Source organism: Heliangelus exortis, chromosome 14 (genome assembly GCF_036169615.1).
Source record: "Heliangelus exortis chromosome 14, bHelExo1.hap1, whole genome shotgun sequence".
In the NCBI taxonomy this organism is placed as follows: Eukaryota; Metazoa; Chordata; class Aves; order Apodiformes; family Trochilidae; genus Heliangelus; species Heliangelus exortis.
Genome location: NC_092435.1, coordinates 6937240 through 6963170, shown reverse-complemented (window position 1 = coordinate 6963170; position 25931 = coordinate 6937240). Strand labels below are relative to the sequence as shown.

Genomic DNA, 25931 nt, shown 5'->3' with positions numbered 1-25931 from the left:
TACCTCCTGCTTAGGACTGTAGCCAAGGTGTAGGGAATGTGTACTGGTTACACAGAGTTGTTCTGTGTGTAAACCAGACAGCAACACACTTTCCTCTGTGGAGAAATAAAACCCATCATGTGTTTTCATTTGCATATAAAGCAAAAAACTCTCAGTACAGGCATCTGTTGCTTTTAATGTCTCATCTATTAATTTCAAATATCGAAACCACTCATTGGCTTTTGACTGAAATAAAGTCCGTCAGATTTTTTTAGATTTTTTTCTTTTGTTCCTTCTAAGACCATGAAAGATGAAAGCAGGTAAGAAACTTCACAGATTGTGGTGACAGTGAGACATGGAGTCCTTGTCTCTCCTCATGACAACCTCAGGATTGGTACAGCTGATTCCAATATTCAAATAATGAGTCAATGAGAATAATTTATGTAGCTTTGATACTGAACAGAAGCTGGTTGCAGACACAATGAAAAAATGACAGAAGTTAATTAAAAGAGTAACTAAGAAATTAACCTCTTTGATATACTGAATAGGGAAGAAATCAAGTTAACACCTGTTTGAGAGCTGGGCTACTTTTTCATGTGTATAATGAAGGCTTTGAATCAAAAGGGAAATGCAGGGCTCTGGAGAATGAGAGGTAAGAGGATGAGAAAGCAGCCACCTGCAGTCTAAAGCATACTGTGTAATTCCTCTTCACTTTTGAGTCTCCTGGATGTGGTGCTATCAAAAGGAGACAGGTTTTTTTGCCTTGTGGTTGTCTACCCTGATGTTTTAGTGATGGGGGTGCAAACCAGCAGTGGACACTTTGTGCAGGGGAGAGAAGCAGCTCCTGCAGCTGTGTCTGTCTGCTCCTTGGTGCTACCCTGAAGATGCTGTTATGTTTGGGTTGTTGTGAGCTATCTAGAACAGGCAGAAGTTTAAGCAAGTCTGTACATTCTTAATCTTCTCCCTAAATTAGTTTTGCCTCTTGCAATAGAAATCTGGCAACTTCCTAGGATATACTCTTACTCCTCCAGGTGTTGGCTGTCCAATAGAGCTGTGCACAGGTCTCTTCTTCAGAGATTCTTCCAACTCTGTTAATCAACCACATCTATTTTTCTCCTTGTTTTCACCTCTGTGTTTGGTCTCTTTTTTTTTTTCTGAAAATAATTGACTAAATGCAGTTGCTGGCTTTGAGGCTGAGCTCAACACAGCACAAAGCAGCTCAGTATGCTAAGGAACACACCAGGGGCTTAAATTTTCCCAAAGTGGAGGTTACATTGGAAGTGCTGATTGCCTCTGTATGTAGAGGCAGTAGTAAGCTGTGCCATGCAGTCTCAGTCCCAGCTTTGTCCCACTGTGGGATGCTGCTTACAACCTCCTGTGCTGACCTTGATGGAGAAGCACAACCTCCAAACTGCAGAAATACTTGATTGGATGTGTGGATGGGTATCTCATACAAACCATCCTCTCACCAAGAGAGACCTGTGGTAGTGCTGTCCTCCTGCCTCTTGAAGGCTTTTGTGGCCTGATGTTCTCCTGTGTGCCAGTTTTCACCCAGCCTGGTGACTAGTCCATGGTTCAGCCTCCTCCAGATCCAAGGGCTAACTCCATGTTAAAAGGTCTAAAACATCTGCTGGGAGTCCTTTGGTCTGATAGGTGCTGGGGCTTCATGTCATACAGGAGAAACTGTGGCAGGAGAAACATGAACTTACTTGGCCTTACCTGATGAGAAGTAGCCTGAATCAGAAATATTTTGCATTACACAGGAAGATATTACAGCAGTCACAAAAGAGGGAAACTTGCTTTTGAGCAGTTTTGAAGAGCCCAACTTGGAGGAATGCAGTCAGGACCAGAACCACGAGAGGCCTGGGGACTGGGAGACTGTGAATCGGTGAGTGCACTATGTTCCTAATTTGCCTGATTTTTGAGTGGAAATATTTAAGTTATTTAAGCACAGATGTTTTGCTTTAGTCACCTATCAAACAGGTAAAGACAGAAATACCAGAGTCTTGCTCCAGACCCATCAAATTGCTGAATGACTTCTGTCAAATGACTTTACTTGCTTGATTTTTCCCCCTCACTGAGATGATGAGGCTGTGGAACAGCTTCAGGGTTCTCCCACATCAGTCTCTCAGGTATTATTCAGATATATGGAGACAGCAACAACTGCTTCACATAGGTGCTGTCATCTGCAGTGACAGTTTCATTAAAATTCTCTCTGAAATCTTCACAAGTCAGATAAACACATCTGTTGACTTTTCCTGAGAGCGTGGGTCCAGAAGACCTGAATGTCTGGGGCTTCTCCACCTCCACTTGTCCTCTGTTCCAATTCTGTACTTCTTCTGTGCTCCAGGCTACTTGGCCAACTGCGTGAGATGGAGACTGCTTTTGATGGCTTCTGGGAAAAACATCAGTTAAAAATGGAGCAATACTTACAGCTGTGGAAGTTTGAGCAAAGTTTTCAAGAGGTATGATCAGTTGCACTTCTGTTGGCAGGAAGAAGAGTTGGAGATGAAAAGGAGGGGAGAGGAGAGAAGGTTTTGTGCTTTTTACTGTGAGAATACTTAATTTATGCTGCTGTCCCTTGCCTCTGGCACTTCTGGCTACCTTGGGGAGAGCACTGTGGTTCCTCATTCAGAGCTAATTTAGGTGTCACTGCAGTCACATAGATTTTGCTGATAGAAGCATCTTTGAATTTAGATTTTAATTCTTGGAGACTGGTTTTATTATTGGATTTAGCAATCTTAGCTAAACTGTGATTAATTTTGGTCTGAGAATGATTTTCTGCCTGTGCTTTGTATCCTTTTGCAGCAGTCTTCTTCTTTGTGTCTAGGTCAAGAATGCCATTGAATTTTTAATGGGTCAGCAGGCAGAGCTGCCTGACACTGGTGACAGTGTCCCCCAAGTGAAACAGAGGCTCAAGGACTTGGGTCATTTTGATGGTATGGCTCAGGTGAGATAATTTTTCATGGAAAGAGGCACTAATGAAACACAAAAGGCATATTCTGTCTCTGGAGGTGTTTTCTGAAACACCTGGTTCTGGTGTGATGTGTTGGTAAGTGGCTGGATGAAAGGATTGATGTCACATCTTTGTGCTGTGCAGCAATGCTGTGATCACTCTGAAAGCCAGGAACAGGGTATTTAATTATCATAGCTAAAATAAATCGCTGAGCCACCATGAAAATCCAGAACAGATAAATGTCTGAACACAGGGGAGGTGTGGGAGTTAATGAGCTGGAAGAAGAATTATTTATGTGCTAAGTGCTTTAGCAGTGCTAATATGGGGAAACTTGTTACTAGGCACATGGAGAGGCAAAAAAGTTGCTATCTTGAAATGTCTGTGATTTGAACAGAACATATGGGTGAAGACTGAGAGATACAGGGGAAAGAAGAGTGAAGAGTGATGATTCACAGGAGGCCAACTGAGGCTGTGACTTCTGTAAAGGGACATGCTTGGCAAGTGGGCCAGGGGCAGCAGAGAAATCCTGAGGGATCTGGACACGATCCCCAGAGGCTGCTTTGAAAAGAGGAGTCCTAGGGGAATAGTTCTAAGCTTTTGGCCACTTGGAAGAAATGTTTATGGAGAAAAGGAGGAGGAAGGAAAAGAGAGGCAGGAAGGGTGCAGCAGGGCAGCAGTCCCAGCAGAAAGCCAGCACTGGGGATGATGTGACCATCACACTGACCAAGATGTGCAGACAGCACAGTGTGCTCTTTGCATCAAAGAGTACATGTAGAGGGCATGGTTTATTTTCACCATAAACCTTAACTGCTCCAATTCCCTTTCATGTTTATGAGCGTAAATGTCCCTAAACTGGACATCAGCTGCAGCTTTCAGAGTGCAGTTCCTGGAGATGGCAGCAGTAATTTTCCAGCAGCTGTTCACAGCATTGCTACTTTGGTGAAACGTTGTTTTCTTCTTCATCCTCCCTTTGGATAGCAGAAGTTTTTTTTCCCAGATGATGGGTGCCATTTTATCCTGCGTAAGCCACCCATTCTGGCTACTCCTAATGGCAGTCATCTCCATGGGTACCTGAAACCTGGTAAGACAAGAAAGTGCATGTTGTAATATGTAGATATTTTGGGCATTATTTCCATAAGTGTGCAATCCATTCTCTTCCTTTCCCTGAAGGATCTGATAGGGAAGGCTCAGGTGGTGATACTACATGGACACCAGCTAGCAGCAAATCATCACTATGCCCTCAACCTCATCTGCCAGCAATGCAATGAGCTGAGGCACCATTCAGATGTTTTGTCTGATGAGATCAAAAGGAAGCAGACACGGCTGCAGAAGACCTTGGATCTTCATACTCACCTTCAGCAGGTAAATTTGAGGGATACAATGCCCAGAAAAGTAGACACTTAGCTTCTCCATGGGGTAAGTAGACAATCACCCTCTCCGCTTCTTAGCTGGAAGCATCTGCAATTTGCAGCTTTGCTTCAGGAGTTCATGTTAGGAAAGTGTTCTCTAGAGGCTGGAGGAGTGCATCACTCCTCACTTAGATGGTTAAGTTAGCAAGCAAATACCTGCTGGTGCTCTGAATAGTCAGCAGAACGAGGTGGACATCTCTAGAGGGAGATTCAGAACACCAAAATTCAGCTGCTGCTGTTGGTCATGCTTTCATGCTGTACCCATGTATTAACTGACTTTCAAGGTGTTCATACCCAGTGCAACAGAGGTAATGCTTTCTGATAAATTCCAGCCCGTTTTTTCATAGCCATTTATTAAGAATGAATAGAGCTGACTGTAAAATAAGATGACAGATTGGTAGATGGGCACAGCTGCTGTGTGCTAGCGTGGAGGTGGAGTCATGTGGCTCCAACGCTCTTTGATATCTTAAGCAGCATCAAAAAATCATTTAGGGAAATTCACACTAATTAAGCCAGAAGGCACACAGCTCTAATATGCTTGAGGCTATTAAGAAGAGCAGTGAAGTTTGACCCTGTCTCATTTCACTGTTTTGGCATAGTAAGAAACTTTTTTTTTTCTCTGTGTGTTCCACTTGAGTGTTGTGATCTGTGGGGACAAATGACTCCTCAGCAGCCTCTCAGCTGCAGGGCAGAATCCTCTCCTGGGCTCCTTGCAGTCCTGGTTGGTGTTGGTGGTCTAGCCCATAGGCTCTGCTGGAGTCCCCTCTGGTCCTGCTCTCCCTAATCTCCCTTCCCTGTCCTACTTCAGTTCCTCTTGTTCTTGGCTGTAGTGTGTGTATTCCAGCTGAACCCCAGCCTGATGCTCACCTATTAGCTGGGCATGTTAAATGTAGAACTTTAAAATTACATTTTTAATCCTTGAGGGTTTTAAAACATTGATGCAATTACTTTGATCGTTACTCCCAGATCAGGTTTGCACTGATCCAGGCACTTGTCTCAAGAAACCTGCCTGTTTTGTTAATTCTGTAGTCCCCCCTTCAGATTTTATGAGATGGATAAATGAAAGTTTGCTTGTAATTTCATTCAACTATGCACTAAACAGTGCTTCTGTGTTGGTTATACTGCTGGTTTTGTCCAGGTACAAGTGGGATCACATCTTAGCTGGGCATGTTGAGGACTGCAGTCACCCTCCAGGAAAAATATGGGCTTTCTACTTTCAGATCAAAATGCAGTTACTGCTGAAGTCAAGTTCCATGTTGAAAATAGTGATTCAGTAAATGATATTCCCCATGGGGTTCTTGACTTAGTAGGGGTGCTGCTGATGGTCTCACTCCCTGTGTTTGCCCCATGCTGTCACAGGCTCTGCAGTGCTGTGATGAAGGTGCCTACCTGCTTGCCAACCAGCAGATGGATAAGTGCCAGTCTAAAGAAGGTGCTCAGAAAGCCCTCCAGGACATTGAAAGATTTCTTGAAAGCTCTTCAGCCTACTTAAACTATGATCCCCAAGCCCTACACTGCGATTTTGAGTCGGTCTTAACATCTGAACTGAAGGTAAGCAACTGCTCCAGGTCCTTGTTACACAAGTGACAAGCAAGATCTGGTCCTTGTGTGGTGTTGTCACCTTTACAGTGTTTTGGGTGAAAGTGTCAAATAATGGTAACTGTTTGATCACGGGAGTTTTTTTTAACTCCCCACAGTGCCAGATACAGTCAGTGCAAGTCAAGCTAGAAAATGTTCGGAGCATGTTTGAGAACCGTCAGTCTTGCTTCAAGAGGCTGCTGGACAAACATGTGAGGCCTGTCCAGTTAGTGGCTCCTCGGCCAGAAAATCCACCGAGATCAAAATCACCATTATTCTCTCCTAAACATGGTAAAATATTTTAAGTTTATGGTGTTTTCAAGTTATATTCTTGCCTAGGGCAAGAAGAGTAAGGCCAGGAATGGCTTTGAGAAACCTTGCTGGCTGGTACAGTTGTTGCATAATGTTGAATGTATATGAGACGTTTTATTATCTTTACAATTTTTGTGTCTAGCTTCTCATACCTGTGTGAAGAATGGGGCTGGTTTGCTTGGTATTTATTTTCACTTCCTGCTCAGTGAGAAAGGAGAGCATGTACTTCCAGTTCTGCTTTTCTTGCATCCTACGTAGCTGAAAAATTGTGAATTAGTACTACAGGACTAAAAGAGCAAGGGTTACACATTTATTAGCATACCCAGTGTACGTGGCACTCTCCATAACTGTCTGCAGCTGGAGCTGACATTAAGTTAGACTGATGTTTGCAAAGGAGCTTGGGGAAATGAAGAGCTCAAATCTCATGAACAGAGGAATGAACTGGATGCCTAACTCCCTTTGATTCCTTGAGAATGTCTTCCTTAAATCCCAATTGTCAAATAATGAATGCCTATGAAGGTATAAATTCTGTTTAAACTTAGGTCACTGAATGTTCTGTCTTCATTGTAGTAGTGGGATGTGGCATAACATTAGCTTTAAATCATAATGTTAAAACTTTCATCTTTGCCAGCTGTGTATCTGTCTGAATTAAAAAGTATTCCAAAATACTGTCCATATATTTTAAACCAGGGACATGCTGTTATGTGGGAATATTAAATTCAGTGATCTGACTGCAAAAAGTGCTTAATCATTTGTGTTTTAACACAATTTTTTAATGATGAATTAATGAACAGTGCTTGTAGTGAATTGTAGCAGGTGTCATACAAGCACGAAAATGGCTCCAGTTCAGGGAGTGAGTTAAGTAAATAGCCAAGCTCCTGGAGGCATGAAAATGAAGCTAGGTCCAGCGAGGGGGATTCAGCAGCTGAAAATGCAGGCCAGTGCATCAAATAAATCCCAAATTTTGTTTTCCCAGGCTGATGCAGCCTTCAGTAGACCACGCTGCCCTCTGAACCCCTTCCCTCAATGAGAAAAAGACTGAGTCTTCAAACAAGAGTGTTGCCTGTTTTACCTAATGTAATTTTTCCTGCTTTCTAGAAATAGTAAAGTGTTAAGGAGGAATCTCTGACTTCAGACATAGGGTGGACACCTCCCTGGGATGTGTGAGCCCATCATCAATCAGCTGGGTTTATTTCATGCCTTTATGAGATGCAGGTTTCTCTAGCAAAGGCCCCAGTCTCCTGCAAAGCACAGGTCTCCTCCATTAGTGCTCTTGCTTGAAGAGACCATCAGGTGTGGTGAAATGAGCATAGCCAGCAAGCAGGCAGAGACAAAAGGCTTCCCTTCAGATAGATCATACCAAGAAAGTTTTTTAATAAGGCCTCTGCTTGACACGAAACATCAAAATGCTGCATCAAATGCTGGTGTGATGTGCAGTGTCAAAGGCACATGCTGGGCCCTGCCAGGAAGAGCTTTGAGGTGGATGGATTTCTGGCATGGATTGGAACCAAACCACCTCCAAGTGTGTTACTTTGGTCCTCATTTCCTTTCTTCCTACTGTTTCTTTCACATTCTTTTTCTGTCTGAGGGCAGACATTTCCTCTTTCATCTTCCCCCTGGATTTAAAGCCTGTCTGGTAAATCTGGTTCCTATTTGGAAACCACTTTTTTTGGGAAAAAAGAGTCAACCCATCCTGTCCTGGGATGTGAAATGTAGCAAAGAGCCCAAGTGCTGGAGTTAAGTCATTCTTGCAACAAAACATTGAGCTACAACTGATGAACATCTCCCACCTAAATTCCCACCCATGTTCCCTTCCTCCCAGCAGGACTCTTCCAGTGGCCTTTATGACCATCTGTGTGCCCTGTGCAATTTGATATTCAGTATAGTTGTTTGAGATATCATTTGTTTTGTCAGTTTGCTTATAGTATTAGCTAACTAATTATTCATTCTTAAAATGTATACCATTTTTCCTTGTGACTTAGTTTCTCTCTGAACTATCTCCTTAATTAGAGATTTATGTACATTACATAATTGTGGCTTTTTTCTTTCTACCCAAGGTGTGGATTTTAATTCCAGTTTGAAATTTTCATTTGATCTCTCTCTGCCTGGGAAGAAAACATCAAGAAAGACTCCAAGTTCTCGCAAGGTAAAAATTATTCATGATGTCTAAATGGGTTTTATACACTGAAAAGCTGAAACCCTTCTAAAATTGATTGTACTTAGACTTTGGATTTTAAGGTGCTCTTTTTTTTTCTTCTTTTTTTTTTTTTTTTCTTTAAAACAAACAAGCAAACAAACCTTTTCATATCCCTGTGATTTAACTGGATTAGTCCAGCACCTGAGATCTATCTTGGATTATTTTTCCAAGTCACAGCTATTGATTTCCTGTGTGTTAATCCCTGAACTTGTTCTTTGCATAGCAGTGATGTCTATTAGGAAAACTCCACATCCGCAGGTATTTCCCTTATGGAAACTATTCCCTGGTCTCTGCACTAACAAATTATACTACCAGTATTTTCGGATTTCATATAGCAGAGTAATTTCTGGGCATATTTGGCTACCCACTCTATGCTATGCCCTTTTAAAGTTTTGTGCCCTGAAAGATTTCTTAAAAGGAAGCATTTTTCAAGGGGCTGGGCTCATCCTGCCTTCACAGTGACCTCCCTGCATCTCTTCCCAGTGCATCCTATTTCTTTTCCAGATTGAGGTAATGCATGACTACCAGGAAAAACGGAATTCCTTGCAGACTTTTATTTCAGACAGTGATGACAACTTAGATATCCTAAAAGGGTAAGATACACTAAAAAGGTTAAGTTTTCACCCTGTTTACAAAACTCAAATTTATGTTTGTTTCTGGCCAGTCCTTGCTCCATCAATGATTTCCTTCAGCATGACCTGGGTGTCATCTCTTGCATTTTTACCTGTTTTATCATCTCTGTGTTGGTTGTTGATGAGATCAGACTGTGTTTTGGGCTAGTTGAACCACACTGACTCCTTGTGGTTTCTTTATAGATTTAAAAATAATACATTTTACTTTTTTCTTTATTTTAGTCATGTCATAAATGAGCTTATAGAAACTGAGAGAGTCTACGTAGAGGAGCTCTTCACCGTTTTGACGGTGAGTGACGTCTTCAGGTTGCTCATTGTTCCCTGGTGACTTGTACAAAGGGCACCTGACATTCTGTCAAACTAAGTAAAAATGTGATGGGACCATTTTCTACCAAGCTGTCAGATCCCAAGCTAGTCATAAATTCTCAAGTTTTCTCCCTAGCTTTTCCTTGTCAGAGGCATCTGCAGGAACAGGTGGTGTCTTTTCATCTAGAATGAAGGAGAAGCTGCCTGTTTGTACACAGAAGGACTGGTAATTACTTTTATCAGTGCCTGGAAAAATATACAAAAATCTGACATTTTTAACTGTTCCCTAATTTCTTTTACCTTTTGAAGACAAAAGAAAGAAGCTTGTGCTTTATCCTTGGGAGGGTTCTGCCTCAATACTGTGAAGTTCATTAAGGGATAAAGCTCATTTCTTTAGAAACCAGATTATAATTTCTCTTGCTGCCATTTTAGACACTTGTACTTTATTCCAAAATAAATCTTGCTGATGGCTAAAACAAGTTGGCTGTTAAATACCTCTTCCTCCTTACATTTCACCCAGAAGCAAGCAGGATATAAATCTGTTGGACTGCTGGTAGTTACGTGCAATAGCTCTGCACTCATTGGTTTCTTTGTCAAACCACACTCCACATGATAAAGCAGTTGGCAGATATGCAGATTTATTATGGTGCAGATCAAGTCAAGATTGAGAAGAATGGACAGATAGATGGATGTTTTCTGAAAACAGTGTTTCCTTTAAAGAGGGAAGCCTGCTTGAAGTGGTTAAATATAAATTACTGATTTTCCAGATGCTTATCTTGTACCACATCTTTAATCGGCTACAAAGGGCCTGCTTAGTATAAAGCATAATGATTCCAGCCATACTGAGTGTGTGAGGTTAATTTGGGAAGCCAAAGAAGACAGGCTGTACATCCTAAATGCAGTTTTGCAAATGTTTTTGCTACTCATGTTAAAAGGGTCTTAGTTCTGTGCAATGCTCAGTGAATAATGTGGCCAACTTGAGCTGTGGCTGATCAGCTGTGGCTGAATCAAATCAATTGATGTCTTCTTTGCAGTGATGGTCCTGAGCTCTGGCTTTGACTTTTCCCCTACCCCACAATTAGGATGTTTCCCCATCCTGTGAATGTTTTTGCATTGGTGCAGTGATGTAATTTGACAGAGGGGAGCTTTGCTTTATTTCCTAGTTCCACCCAACAATTTGTAGTGCAGTGGTGTCCCTTCCATCTCCTCTTTTCTTGGGAGGCTGTGATTTCAAGAGGCAAGTGGAACCCCAGAGGACAGAAATCCTGAGGCACCAAGGAGACTGAGATGCTGGTACTCACGGGCTCTTCTACAGGACAAAACACCCGTGGCTTTCATTATTTGATCTCAAACCATGTCTCCTTGTAACAAGTCACCTCATACCTCACACACCGGTTCTTAGGAGCGTATGTAACTTCATGTGCTATATGAACATGCTGTCACTCCTGTGTCCCGTGGTCATAGCAGCAAATGTGCTTAACCCAGACAAGTTTTCCATGGGAACCTGTCCTGCAATGAGGCCATAGCAAGGAGAAAGTGACCACAGTTTGCCTTTGGTGAACACAGAACATCTTCACAGGAACTGTCCCAAGCCATTCCCTGCTCCAGCACAACCCCACGTACCCAGGAACTGAAAGAGAAGGGGCTAGGGGCAAAAATAAGGAAATAAAAGGGATATTGCATTTAGAAACAAAGCAGATTGTATTGCAAGTCTGTTCATGTCCTTTTTTCACCTGCCTTTGAGGAGGTGCCAAGCCAAAGCCTGAGCAGCTGAGTGATGTGCCCCTTTTGCATCCCACAGGGCTACAGAGCTGAGATGGATAACCCTGCCATGCTGCTCCTCATGCCTCCCGTGTTGAGGAACAGGAAAGATGTCCTCTTCGGAAACATGCCTGAGATATATGACTTCCACAACAAGTACAATCCTGGCACTATTTCCCTTCTTACCAGACTGATTTCCTACAATGATTAAACACCCAAACTGACCAATACTCACCACTGTGTTTTGTTTCGTCCCCTGTCTCTTGCAGAATTTTCCTGCACAGCCTGGAAAGCTGCCTGGGAGCACCCGAGAGAGTGGGATTCTGTTTCCTAGACAGGGTGGGTGACTCATTTTCACATACAAAGCATACTCAGAGACCAGTGTTTCTCCTGGTTTGTCACACTCTGCAACATCTCAGTTATGTCAGCTGAGGAAGATGCTTGTGATATGCAATAACCAGAGCCAGGCAGGGAGTGGAGGTGTGTGCCCAGCAGCAGATGGGGAAGAGCAGCAGTTGAGGCTACACCATGGTCTGCTGTGATTCCCAACAGTGGTTTTTTTTTTACCCAAACTCTGTGACTTTTAGATATTAGGGTTGGCAGCAGAGATTAAAGCAAATTTACGACTTGGCTGTTGACATTTGGCTGCCCAGCAGGTTTATGTGCATGTGTGTGATTTGCCTTTTGGCTTCTCTTGCAGAGAGAGGATTTCCAGATGTATGAGAAGTATTGCCAGAACAAGCCCCGGTCAGAGTCCCTGTGGAGGCAGTGCTCAGAAAGCTCCTTCTTTCAGGTGAGCTCTTGGTTCCTGCCAAGGCTGGCATCAACCTGGGACACTTGATTGTCCTAAACACCCTCCTCAGCACCTCGATGACTTTGCAGCCTATTCTGTTTGTTTACTGATGCATAGAATCCTCACAAAAATAGCAGCTAGAGTTTCTTGTACATGAGAAGTTTAAGGCAAATGCATTCATTATAATATTTTATGTGTTTTTATAAAATTTCTTCAGTTATAGGCACCCTGTGATATTTCACACGAAATCTTTAAAGTCAGCAAACCATACAAGTCATGCTGCTGGAATAACTACCTACAGTTGGTGCAGAATTCATAATCTGAATTCTTTATTCCAGGAATGCCAAAGAAAATTAGAGCACAAACTTGGGTTGGATTCGTATTTGCTTAAACCAGTGCAGCGCCTGACAAAATACCAGTTACTTCTGAAGGTATTTCATATTCTGTTTTGAAAGGACATCAGAAGGCAGACTTGTTTTCCTTTTTGGTTCCTTTTTCAATTGAAGGTTACCTGTAAGTCAGCAGCAAGCCTCAGATTTCATATTGCTTGTCTTGGCCCTCTGTAGTGACTTCCAGTGTGGATGAAAATTCACCTACTTGAAAAAGGACCAAGTGCTTTTAACAAGCTGGTTTTATGGGGAGAAAGACTCTTTGAATCTGCTCAGAAATGTGAAATAACAGAAGCACTTCTAAGGAAACTGAAGCAGAGATCATAAGAGTGTGATGAATTAAATACATTATACTGATGCATCTCTTCTCCCTGGGTTGCTATAGTGCCTGTAATCTTTAATGCATTTATCCTTGTGTCCCTCTTCTGAGGCAGGGCTGTGCTGTTATTCCCACTTTACAAAGTGTGAACAACAGTGGGGTGGTGGCTTCTGAACTCACCTTCCAGCTTCTTGAATGAAGGATTACAAAGTCAAGGGGCTGTAAGTAGGCAGGAAAGATATGAAATGAAAGTTACTTGAAATCAGTGGAATAATTCCCAACTCCTTCTGCTTGTTGATTTGAAGGCTCTTGATTTTATAAAATCTGTTCCTTGTGTCTGCCAGTCATCTGCTGCAACTTAATTTGTAGGCATATATGACATACTGGCAGCTGCTGGGAAACCTGAGCCTTATTCTCCATTTCTTACCAAGCAGGAAAACACAACACAAAGAACTGAGATGAGTGTGATGCTGCTCTATGACCTGACACTCTTAATGAAACCCTGAAAAAATGGGCCATGCTTCAGTGATCTGTTCTACCCCTCATACTGACTGCTTTAGAGTGAGTCTTTTTTCCAGTGACATGTGAAAAAAGAAACTCAGGCAGTGCAGGTTGCTCTTGGGCATTGGAAACTTTGGGCAGGATGGAAAATGCTGCTTTGTTCAAGTGCAAACACGTTCTCTTCTATTTCTATTTTCAGGAGCTGCTAAAGTACAGCACAAGCTGTGATGGAGTTCAGGAACTTCAAGAAGCTCTGGTTGCAATGCTGGATTTGCTGAAGTCAGTCAATGACTCTATGCATCAGATTTCAATAACAGGATATGATGTGAGTAGATTTGGGTAACGAGAGACCTTGCACAAAGCTGGATGGTGCATTGTGTCCCAGAATGTATGAGCTAAAAACTACACTGGAACAGCTACAAAATGGATGGGATCAGGGAGCTCTTACAGGTGCCAGTCTGCCATCTGATTTCAGGATTTTGAAAAATATCCACATCCAAAGGACATATTCAAAGTCCTCTAGTGCCCACACTTGCCATCTTGTGGTTCTTGAGAGTATTTTTTCCAGCATGCCCCTTAGTTCTCCCATGGCTTACTATATAAACAACCTGAGTGTCTTCATAGCATTTCTCATTCAGCATTTAACTAAATACTCTCTGATGCTGATTTTCACCCTTGCCTACTGAAGTTCTTGTCCCTTCTAGGACTTCAGGGAAGGGTAAAGGGATGGCTTTCTAAACTGCTGGTCCCAGTCCTGGCCTCCTTGGACAGGCTATCCTCCAAGGTATCAGTTCAGGCTGAAATCTCACCTGCCCTCTCCCACTGAAGTAGCCAGAGCCCTTGGCCTGGAGTTCCGTAGGAGCTGGAGAGTTTTCCTGAATTCCTAGTTCTTCCAGTTATTGACTGGTATCCCTTCCCATAGACCAGCTGCAGCCCTGTGTCTAAGAGCTCAGCTTCCCTCCTGGCATCCTGCCATCACTCCCAAAAGATCATCTGATACTACCAGGAAGACCTATTCTTAGAGGGACGTGCCTTGGAACAGAGCTGGCCCCATCACTTGTCATTGTTTGGACAGTCCTCTTAACATTTTAACTGATGTTTTTATCTCTCTGGTTTTTTGTTTGTCATACTCTCACCAGGGTGACCTGAGCGAATTGGGGAAAGTATTGATGCAGGGATCTTTCAGTGTTTGGACAGGACACCGAAAAGGTCCAACAAAAATGAAGGATCTTGCCAGGTTCAAGCCAATGCAGAGGCATCTGTTCCTGTATGAGAAGGCCTTGGTCTTCTGCAAGAAACGAGAGGACCATGGGGATGGATATGACAAAACCTCATCTTACAGTTTTAAGCACTTTTTGAAAGTAAGGACTCTTTAGTTGGGGCCATTGCCGTGTGTATTGTAAACAAATAACTGCACACCAAGAGAGTGTTTTACCTCTGACCCAGTGACTTGTTTTCTGCTATTAAGAGCTGTAATGCCCCATATAGAAGTGCCATGCCCAGGAAAGGCTGTGGGTTGTATCAATGGGCTGTGAGGAGCCCCATAGCTGAAGCAGCGTCTGGACTCAGGATCACATATGTGATGGCATCTGCCAGGGAAATGGTGCTGTGGGCACATCCCAGGGATGAGGAATGGGCCTTCCCACACCCCTAATCTGCTTTCCAGAAGTGGGGGTGAGAGCGTGAAACTGGGGAGGCTCTTTGCATCTTTCCTGGCCCACCTAGGAGAACGAGGGGACTCCTCATGCCCCTGATGCCCAGGGAGGCTCTTTGGGGCTGGGGACTGCCTGGCTGCTCCTAAGACCTCTTTCCTAGCCAGGAGAATGCAGAGATAACTCTTCTCCCCCTTTTATTGCCTTTCTCCTTTGGCAGGCTCTAACTGTAGCTAGAAGTACAATTATCAGATGAAGAGGGTAGCCTATGACAAAGCAGGAGGGACATAAACAACTGTCCCAGGCCTATAAATGCAAACTATTACCAATAAAAATCCCAAACTGCTTCTCTTAAAGAGAGCCCTCCTGTCATACTGTGTGTGATGAGCACTTAGAGCATCAGCGTTTAGTCTCAGTACTCTGCCTTGGTTTTCATGTTAAATAAAAAGGCAATGTGAATATATCTTAGAATGGAAAAAAAAAAGGCACTTGAAGGCAGGGCCCTGAGGCTCAGATGCTGCAGGTCCCTGATCTCAGTGGGGTCTGGGGAAGGGGATGCCACAAGCAGTCAGAAAGCCATGGAACAGTAAGCAAGTTTGCTCAACTCCAGGGCACGTTACAAATGGTGTATTAAAAGCAAGTCCCAGACCATATGTTTCAGTATTTAAATGTTTTTCCCAAAGAGCACAATTCTCTTTAAGGAGAGCTCCTTTTCCCTGTAGTACTTGTTTTGCCATTTGTGCTTCTGAAAGAACTGAAGAGGTGGTGTGGGGAAAGCCTGCTCGGAGGAGTAAATCCTGCACTCAGGAGTTCAGGCAGTATGGCCAGGGTTTTGCTGTGCCTGGAGTGGGATCATTTTCCAGTTGTTTGTATTGCCAGACTGAGAGGCTGTGGTTAGGGAGTCCATGGATGCTGCAGGATTACTGCCGCACACATCTGTTTTCAGAATTGCTGTCCCCAGGGCAAAATCATGTTTCTGGAGCCAGGCATTTGTTTGATTCATGATAGTATCAGGAAATCAGTTTTCTTTGCAAGGAAAAAGGACAGTTTTCTGGGGGCTCAGGATTAAAGCAGGCTGTTGTGTAGAAGCTGTGTAACTGGGTGTCTGTAAAACAAACAAACAAAACCATAACCCTTGGGGTAATATTTTACATACTACGTAAAAAATCCAGTGGTAAATACCTCTTCAGCTGAGATTCAGTGACTTAGAGAATGCAGGTTCATAACTCACTGCAATGCCAAGTAAATCAGCCTGCCTGGTACCACTGTGGAAGTTGATGCAGATGAACACCAGAGCCTTGCACTCAGCCCCTTCTTCTGCATTGCAGTGAACCAGCAGCTGAGGGACAGTAAATCCTGGTCAGGGGGAGGACATAGAATTTCAAAATCTTCTAGCATGAATGATCAGACCTTAGATTTTTCTGTTTCTGGTGCTTTGTTTTGCATCCTCATAGTAGATAATCTAAAATTTCTAATATCTTGATGCCTGGGCAGTTTTGTAGGAGCCTCTGTAGGAACTGTCCTGCTGAGCAAGACATCCAGAACAGGCAATTGCAGTGACCAGATGAGGTGCTCTCTGTGCTGGCCTTCCAACAGCTTTCATAGATTTCTTTTTAAAAGTTTTTAAGTTTTCATAAAATCAGAATGGAGCCTGCTCCAGCTTGCTAAGGCATCACAGCACAGGATATGATGTTTAAAAATGTTCAGGACTATGCTGCAGATTTTAACCTCTGCATTTTTAAATTCCAACAGATGGGTGTAAAACTGCAGGCGTGCAAATTATCTCTGGCTGCGATCACCTTCTTGCAAGCTCACACCTCTTCAGAGAAGGTCTCTAGACTTCTCTCAAATGTGATCAGTGTGAGAGGGACATGAGGCACAGAGAGACTGGGAACCAGGGACTGCTGTTAGTGGAGGCTTTTCTGCACCTGGAGGCAAATGCTTTCTCAAAAGCTCAGAAGAGCTCTGCTCTTTATGCCATTGAAGAAATGAGGAAAGCTAATCAGTAGCTTGCTTCCTATTTACCAAATCTGTAAATTCTTCTAGTCATTCAGACAGAAAGCTCTGAGGATGCAAATATTAACAAAGAGGAGCAGCAGTGTTAAACAGATGCTCTTTTTAAGGCCTTATTTGTATTTATGCTGGATTTATTTATGATACATAGAATTATTAGAGATTATACAGAGTATAGAATTTATAGAGTAATTTATCATAGATGATACCATTATTATTAGATCTATTTCAAAACACGTAAGCAAGATAATTTAGGTTTTTTTGACCATCCATTATCAATGAGAAATTGCTAGCAAACTGTGAGAAGATGGTTTATGTGATATCAAATATTAAAGCATTTTTCATCTTTGTAGCATGTTCAGAAGGTAGGTCAGAGTTCTCCTGTTCCTGAAGAGTTTTGTGCTCTCTAATCATGGTTTGAGCCCCTTACTCATCTGGGTCATATTCCACAGATCCTGAATTATTTATGCCTTTGGCATTCCCATCCAACTTATCAAAAGTGGTCTGTGACAACAGGTACCTGAGTACAGCAGCATTCAGCCATGTCTAGCCTGGAGTCTGTGTCCTTCCCAAGAGCCAGGTTTGTGGCAACTCAAGCTGTGTGTCTAGAAATTAACCCTTCTTTTGGAAACCTTGGGATGAGGTCTCAACAGCAGGGATGGTCCAGGGACCAGAAGAGGTTGAACTGAAATTCCTAAAGAGTTAAAAGCTTTACAAGTGAGTTTTAAAGATTGCAAAATGCAACACCGAATTCCATCAGGAAGTAAACCATAATATTACCAGAAATAATGTATGCAGAAAAATAACACTCCATGCATTTATAAAGCTTTGTAAGCCTCATCTGAGAAATTCAGAGATATATGAAACTCAAAGATATATGAGATGACTTTTCAGTTGGTTCCACTGATTCCCAAATGAAAAATCCCCTAAGATCCATTGATTGGTTTCAGAAAGCTTTTACAAATACAACAAACTAGGGGGATAAGTCAGGTAATGACTTTCAATTGCTATGGAAATTAAAATTGATGAAATGTATTAAATTGGGTGAAAACAGAGTTGTTTAACATGCTGTAAAGTGTCTGGGATTCATAGGGAAGAGGGAAAGATTTGTAACGTTTAAGTTTTTTTATCTTTTGAATTTGCAGATGAATGCAGTTGGAATAACTGAGAATGTGAAAGGAGATCATCGGAAATTTGAAATCTGGTATAGTGGGCGAGAAGAGGTCTATGTTGTGCAGGTTTGTAGCTTCAAAAATCTGGATATTTCCCCATCCTCATAGCAGAAATAAGGAAGTATCTTTATGGGATTATCAGACATGTAACTTGCATTTTCCTTCCTTGCTGCCCATGTTGGTGCTCACAGAGCTGACCAAGTTGGCTTTCAGATCATCTACAAAATAGTAGCCTGATTCACCTGATTTCTTCCTGATTTTTCTTTCCTTTATAGCATTTTCAATAGAACTGTACAATGGCTAAATGCTTGTCTAACATCCTGTTCACAGGCAAACATGTTGTGAAGCTTCTGTTGATTTTTTTTTTTAAATTAGTCTTTTGCCCAACTTTCTTTTTTCCATGTTACAACACAGTAGCCAACTTAACTTGATGAAGCAGATATATGAAGCCAAGTATATGTCTATTCAAAAGGCAGATTTGGCCTTTTAGGTGGTTTGTAAAAGAGATAAGATGCATACACAGGTTTGCTTTTGCCTTCACTCCTCATGTTGTGATGGCTCCACAGTTTCCCCTGTGTTTTGCTTGGGTGTAGTGGGGATCATCTATTTTAAAAGATCAAGAATGTTTAAAATTTAGTGGTGGCTGTGGATATAAGGGGTTTTCAGGTAGTTACAGCATAGAAAAGTAAGATTTTATTATGATGATTCTTAATTCAAAGTTCAGACAATTTTCTTTTCTTCCAGGCCCAAACAGTAGATCTGAAGATGGCGTGGTTGAATGAAATAAGAAAAATTTTGTTCAAGCAGCAGGAACTTATAAAAGGTACATAGGCCAAATTTCTCTGTGATATTCACTCTGCAACAGAACCTTGCTTATTTTCACACTGGTGATCTTCAAATCCACTCGTTCTCACAAAAAAATTGATTTTCAGAAGAAGCCTAGTAGCACAATACTGGACTGAGGCCTTGGATTACAGAGGAATATCATAACTTAGAGTATATGAAAAGTAATCATAGAAGCACTTTTGGTTTTTTATCATTACCTTAGGGATTCTGTTATGTTTGTTATCATAGGCTTAATACAACAAGATACATAGCAGATGCCTATTTTTAAGCATATTAGAATCTTCAGTGGCATTCTCACTGTTGAATTTGTGCTAAGATGCCATCATAATCATAACTCATTCTGTGCTTGGTAAGAGTCCTTGGCTCTGCTTTTCTCTAAGCAGAAATCATTAGCATTGTACAAAAGGTCCAGCTTTTAAAATAACACTTCAAATGTCATGGTTACCAATTAAAAAAAAATGGATTTTAAGCTGATGTTTGACCTCCTCACAGTGGAGAAGCAGCAGCCCAGCTTGTGCACGGACCAGGTCCCCCTCTCCTCCCAGCTGAGTGATGGGTGAGTCCCAGGACCCACACCAGGGGTTCTGGTTGGTACCTCCCATGGGTGGGCACCCTGTTCCTTCTGGCATGTCCTGGCATGTGCTGTTCCCCCCACCCCATTTCTGTCTGAGACCTCTGGGGAGGGGCAGGAGGGACATTCACATCTCCCACAGTGGCAACAGGCTGGGGACAGGGTCTGTAGGGACTGGGGACAGGGTCTGTAAGGGCACCCTGAGGCCATCACCTGGCAATGTTCCTTAGCTGCAGCTCCTCTGTGGATAGTGACAAAGAGGGTGCTCAAACTGAGGGGAAGAGATACTGTAGCAACTTTATTTCCTCTTTCAAAAAATTAAAACGAGGTCCTGAAATCCTGAGCCTTTGTAGAAACACACATTACAAGGAGTCATGTGGGAAAAATGAGGGGTATTCCTGGGTAGATTCCAATTGGACACAAGAGGAAAATATTTCAAAATGGGATGAATCAGCCATTGGAATAATCAACTCCACAGGGAAATGGTGGATTCCCCAATTCTTACCATTTCTAAGATTCAGATGGACAGGCTGCTTGGCCACCTTGTCTGGATAAGATGCTTTTGCCAAGACATATTGTACTGGATGACTTTTGAGGGTCCTTTCAGCTTGGTTTCCTATAATTATAAATTACATTTTTTTTTTTTTTTTGGAACCTGTTTTACAAAACCTCGTGGAGTTTGCATTCATTCACAAAGGAAAACTAAGATTGGGCTTTTTTTGTTATTATTATTACTATTTATCCCTCAGAAAGCAGCAGAGAGCCTCCATAAGCTCAGAAGAGAACGACTCGGAGCGCACCAGCCCAGTGATGTTGGACAGTGGTCCCCTCTCCCCCCAGAACAAGCCCCACAGAAGTAAGGACCCTTCCCCTTCCTTTGGGGAGTGCTTTGTGGGTGCTGGGTACCCCAACCTGAGCTCACACTGTCTTGCAGGCTGGACAGGAATGTCACAATCCCTGGAAATCTGTGAGGGGCTGGAGGAGTGGTCGGGTCACCAGTACCTCTCCAATTGCTCAGACACTGAGGAAGAGGACGGGAACCAGCTGGTTAGTGCAGAGATGGGATAGTCCTGAAGCTCAGAGTGGTGCCTGTTTTGGTCATTTCACTTTGTTTAACTTGGCTAAACATTATCAATTTATCTCGCTCATGTTTCTCAGATTTTCCAATATCTCCATTTTAGGGAATGAGGAGATGTTTCAGCCACAGTTTCTTAAAATAATTTTAATTAAAGTAGCTGATAGGGCTTTGTCCCATTCCCTGCAGCAGTCAGAAATAACATCTGCTTGATGAGAAATGTAGCTAAATAAGATAATTTTTTTCTTACTACCACAGTCTCCAGGAAAATACAAAGCCCTTGCAGACTGCAAGAGAAGAGGATCAGAGGACCTGCTGGTGAAAAATGGGGATGAAATTCAGCTTTTGCATGAAGACGGTGAGGGACAGTGGTAGGTATTTTAGGATTACTTTGCCATCTCTCTCAGAGCCTGTAGGGACTGTAAAACCTCACTTGCCTGATGAGACACTCGTTGCAGCTTCTGATTAAGTTTTAGACTATTCCAGAAAACTGGAGAATTCATTCCCTTGCCAAGACTAGGGGCTGTGGCCTAGGAAAACACATCAGGACTTTCCTTGCCCCAGGTGAGCTCTGTTTTAGCAACATCACAGCCCCTCCTGCCATGTGCTTCCCAATTCTGATGATACTTCAAATGAGAGCCCTTCACTCACCCACCTCAGCTGCTGGCTTTGTTCCTCTGGACTTGTTAGCAGCCAGATCAGTAATTGTGAGACATTTTCATCCCTCAGACAGCTGGACAAGGGTTAACTGGTTAATGGCTGCAGACCATATTTCTGCTAGATTCAAAACTGTGGTTTGCAAGGTAACACTGGAGAGCTGATTCTCTCCTGGGGTTCTCTCTCCTCAGGATGGGAGCATTGCCTGGGAAATTCCCATACCCAGCCTTCTGCTGGGTTGTCTCATCTCAGAAGGCAGTGTGCCCTCTTCTGATTTCTGCAGCAATTTGGCAAAGATTTTTGGCTGTTTTTCCTTTTCCAGGATGATTTCTGACCAGCTCCCATCAGACAGCGTGGGAGAGTAGGTGCTCTAAAGCCTGGTTTGGGCTATGGGAAGGGTGAGATTAGCAGGAGCCTGGATCAGATTTGTGTAGGCACTGGGCTCTACACACAGACACAAATGTCCCATGGTTGATTTTTGGCTGACATCTACAACCCTTACATTTCAAGAGAAATCCAGCTCATTGTTAGCAAAAGCAAAATGTGAAGCAGCTCAGTTCTCCTGAACACTCCCCTCCTCTCACAGTGGCTTCAGCCAGTGCTGGGCAAAGATTTCTCACACCAAACTTTTTGTTATAGCAGTGAGTGAGACAGAGAAATGTCATTTCTGAGCATAACTGTTTCCAGCTGCCTATAATTTGACTTGAATTTACTCTCATTACCCTGACTAAATTAGTCCTACCAGTCTACCTTAGTAGCAGAGGACTGAGGAAAGTCATTGCCCTTGGCTCTATTGGTGGTCAATGGAGGGCAGCCAGCACCTCTTGAGAACAATGCAGATCTTAGGCAGGATAACTCATGCTCTGGACAATCCTGTTCCTCTTTACTGACTAGAGAGGGGCCCAAGGAAGCTGCATTTTTTTAAATTAGGTTCCTAGAATTAGGTTTGAAGAATTATTTAAAAGCGTGCCCAGCTCCTGTTAAAATGCTTCCCTGGTTTGAACAAGTTCTTGGTTGCACCAATTGTGCAGTTGTGTAGGATGTACCCATCTAAGACTTCTCCTGGGTTGGTTTGTTTCTTTTACTAATACCATTGTTGTTCAAAGGTTGGTGAAAAACCTGAACAGAAGAAAAGAAGGCTGGGTTCCTGTCCACAGTTTGCAGATAGTTGTTGGTGACTGCAGATTTCGGAATGCCAAAGTTGCAGGTATCATATAGCACGCCTAGCAGAAATATCTCATAACTTCAATCAGGTCTTTTAAGCCATTTGCATTACCCTTGATGTACTAAATCTGGCTGCATATGCCTCTGCAGGAAAAAAAAAACCTAAAAAAAGCAGCTGCTCCAAAAAGCCTGCAAAAGTAGTAAATTAAGCTATTTTTGTTTGTTTGTTAACACCTTAAGAAATTTCTGTGACTTTAGTCGTTAGTAAATGAAAACAAAGCATTTAAAAATGTAGATTTCTTTGCAAGAGCACTGGGTAGAAGACTGGGGGAGAAGAGATGGAGTCTGATCAGGGATTCCCATGACTGTTTTGCCTTCTCATTTCTGTAGCTCAAATTCTGGGTGAATAGGAGGTACCTAGGGCACATCTCCTCCTGCTGCAAAAGTCACTGTGGTCTGACCCCCAGCACTCTCCAGGCAATACTTCATTTCTGCAGCCTCACTTTTACCCTCTTTGCTTCCAGCTTGGTAATCCATCATTAGAATAAAATAGACAAACGGGTTACCTGGGTTCCACAGAAGGCTTCTAGTCTCAAAAATCATATTTCTCATTTTCTAGCCATAAATGTACATAGAAATAGATAGGGATGCATAACATAAGACACAAGAAAATGCCTTAAGAGCAGCCTGTCACCCTTGCCATGTATGCAGTGTGTGTTGCCTCATCACCATGCTGTCCTCTGGAAATGGGAGACCAGGGTTTGGGAGGAGAACAGCTCAGGAAGCCCACATAGGTTTAGTCCATTAAAAACAAAACCCCAAACTGTTAGGGCCATATGAAATAATTTTTCAAGTAGATGTCTTTTTAAATATTTCATTTTTGCCAAGAATCTATTGTTTTGATGAACATGAAGGACGTCTTCTGAAAGGCTTAAAATTCCAATCAGCTCAGTTTTCCATTATATTTCAGTGAAATCCTTCCTGTACAAGAAAGTATTTTTTTTATTCCCTTTGTTGCAGGGCAGTCAGATTTCCCATGATGGAGGTTTTCTGCCTTTAAGTAAGGGAAAGCTTGTAATGGGCTTGCAGCACAGCTGAGACAGTTCCACTCACTGTGTTCCCACCCTGGACCACCATGTGTTGCCTTTTCAGCAAGTCAGGTTATTACATCTTGCCAGGTCCTGGACTGCAACCAATGCAGGAGGTTTCTCCAGCCATAAATATATTCTGAAAATAGGATGGTGACAAACTTTTAAAGAGTGGTTTACTTAGTCAGTGCTCATATCCCCCACAGCCTCAGAGATTCACAGCTCCAGGCTGGTTTACAGGGTTGCTGAGTACAAACTAAGGAGAACTTAGAAGAAAACTTAGAAGAGGAGACTCCAGGGAGACCTTATAGTGGCCTTCCAGTGTTGGAAGAGACCTACAAGAAAGGCAGGAAGGGACTTTTTATAAGGGGATGTAGTGATAGGATGAGGTGTAATGGCTTCATAAAGGGGAGGTTTAGGTTAGACATCAGGAAGAAATTCTTCACTGTGAGGATAGTGGGGCACTGGCACAGGTTGCCCAGGCAAATTGTGGGTGCCCCATCCCTGGAAGAGTTCAAGACCAGGTGGGATGGGGCTTGGAACAGCCTGGTCTAGAGGGAGGTGTCCAGGGGGTTGTGAACTAAATGATCTCTAAAGTCCCTTCCAACCCAAACCATTCTGTGACTTGATGAACCTCTCAAGACAAAACCTCAGAAAGCTCCTGTAAGTGTCACCCCACTGCCCAGATGCTTTGTAGTTGTGTCACCAGTGTCTGGTGACAGTGCTGAGGCTCTGTTTTCCCAGTTAAGATTAACTTTGTTCTCCCTCATGGATGCTCATCCTTTGTGCAGTCTCTAGGCATAGTTCTAATTTTACATGCACTCCAGGCAATATTGTCAAGTGATGTAGGATGTTTTCTTGCTGTTTCCTAGAGCTGTTCCTAGAGCTTTTCACTGACATATCCTTAGAGCCATAGTGTATTGACACATTTAAAACTGATTTACAAACAGTACCTTTACATTTAGCACTTCCTTGTCCTCTATGGATTGGTCATTTTGTACTGCAGGGGACTTCATAGCACTGACTGCTCAGGGACACAGACTGGACTGGGCTCTTTTCTGCTTCTTCAGAAGATGGAGCTCTTGCTCCAGCATAGCAGAGGGAGAATTTGGAATCCAAGCTTGCAAAGTAGGGGCAGGAAGGAGCACTGCAACCCTCACGTACTATTGGCTGTTTGTGCTAAAATGCTCTTTTGCATGTAAACAGGGTAAATTTGATTACCATGTTGTAGGGTCTCCAAGAGCTAGAGCATGCTGAGTTGTTTAGAGCAGGGGGAGAGGCAGTCCTGGCCCTTTCCAGGGGTAGTGTCTCCATTATTGCTCAGCTCCAGGTCCCCACAATAAAAATATCTCTCAAATCAGAGAACTGCATAACCAGAATTCATTCAGATCTGGGATTTCGATCTTCTTTCAGTGCAAAGCCCTTAGCTGAATAGATGAAATGATTCCCTTACCTTAACACCTTTTCTTAGGTTGACACTGTAGCCATAACAAAAACCTCCTACCACAGGATAGCTGGTGCCTGCACACTTGCAAGCTGTTCCTCACCCCTTCTAGTTCTTCTCTGTCCCTGCTCTTCTTTTCTCTCAGCACATGACAAACAGATGCAAGCAAAGGGAAACTTGTTATTCACTCCCGAATTTTCCCATCAGAGCAAAATGAGGCCAAAGCATTTTCAGCTTTTTTTCACCTGACCTTTAAAAGCTGAGCAGGGAGAAGGGCAAGTTTCTGATTTCCGTTCGCTCTGTGGAAGTCGTGAGACTGATTTCTGTTGTTAGAGGGAGCATGAAGTACAGTGGCCTGATTAAAAAAGGGACTCAGATGAGAAATGATAAATGCCTTTTTAGTTGTTAGATTATTATATATAAAAGGAATATTGATACAACTTCCAAGCTCTTTTAAACAGCAAAGAAGTTGCTCACAGAATTAGACTTGAGCCCAAAGGCAAGGTGCGTTTGAAGCAGTCACGGGTGGATGCTCTGTGCCAGGGCAGGTGCAGGCACCCACTTGATTTTAGGAGGATGTAGCCTCCTGTTTCATATGCCAGACCCTCTCCTAGTTTGTTCTAACACCCCACTTGCCAAATTCTCTCTTCCAAGCCTTAAGGGCATCTCCTGTGTGTGCTCTTTGTGCAATAAAGCTGAGCAAACGTTTCCCCCATTGGTAGTACTGAGCTTGCCTGTCCTCTGCTCCTGGTGGCCAGGGCAGTGCTGGCATTGTCCTCTTGAGAGAACTTTGAGGCAGCCCTTTACGTGGCTCCCTAGGCCATGAGGCTGGAATTTGCCTGATAAGGGTATTGTACATGACAGAGCTCTTGCAGGCTGGCATAAGCATGTTAGCTGCAACATGCAAGTTTTGTGTAAGTTGTGTTCAAAATGCCACTGCTAGTTCTGCAGACACAGCAGAGCTCTTTGCACTATTGCTCATGCACTTTAATGATTGCAGCCACAGGCTTTCCTATTTATGCAGGGTTCATTAAAGGTAATGTTGATTTCTTTTTTGGCCTTTGAATGGTAAGACAGGGTCTCCTTGTGCAACCTACCATGCCAGCCAGCTTTGCAG

General features: G+C 42.9%; 1 protein-coding gene across 2 annotated transcripts in view; it reads left to right on the top strand.

The window, feature by feature from the left end:
- Positions 1–25931, top strand: part of MCF2 (MCF.2 cell line derived transforming sequence) — a 56991-nt gene that overhangs the window by 28789 nt on the left and 2271 nt on the right. For both annotated transcript variants that reach the window (XM_071757412.1, XM_071757413.1), the window contains 22 exons: positions 1743–1867; positions 2330–2444; positions 2810–2929; positions 4106–4297; positions 5704–5895; positions 6042–6213; positions 8292–8380; positions 8936–9024; positions 9286–9352; positions 11171–11286; positions 11400–11469; positions 11831–11923; positions 12262–12354; positions 13332–13457; positions 14272–14493; positions 17943–18035; positions 18714–18792; positions 19308–19371; positions 20136–20242; positions 20321–20433; positions 20720–20832; positions 22225–22325. In XM_071757412.1, the coding sequence (XP_071613513.1) occupies positions 1743–1867; positions 2330–2444; positions 2810–2929; positions 4106–4297; positions 5704–5895; positions 6042–6213; positions 8292–8380; positions 8936–9024; positions 9286–9352; positions 11171–11286; positions 11400–11469; positions 11831–11923; positions 12262–12354; positions 13332–13457; positions 14272–14493; positions 17943–18035; positions 18714–18792; positions 19308–19371; positions 20136–20242; positions 20321–20433; positions 20720–20832; positions 22225–22325 (2551 nt within the window). The remainder of the gene's footprint in view (positions 1–1742; positions 1868–2329; positions 2445–2809; positions 2930–4105; positions 4298–5703; positions 5896–6041; positions 6214–8291; positions 8381–8935; positions 9025–9285; positions 9353–11170; positions 11287–11399; positions 11470–11830; positions 11924–12261; positions 12355–13331; positions 13458–14271; positions 14494–17942; positions 18036–18713; positions 18793–19307; positions 19372–20135; positions 20243–20320; positions 20434–20719; positions 20833–22224; positions 22326–25931) is intronic.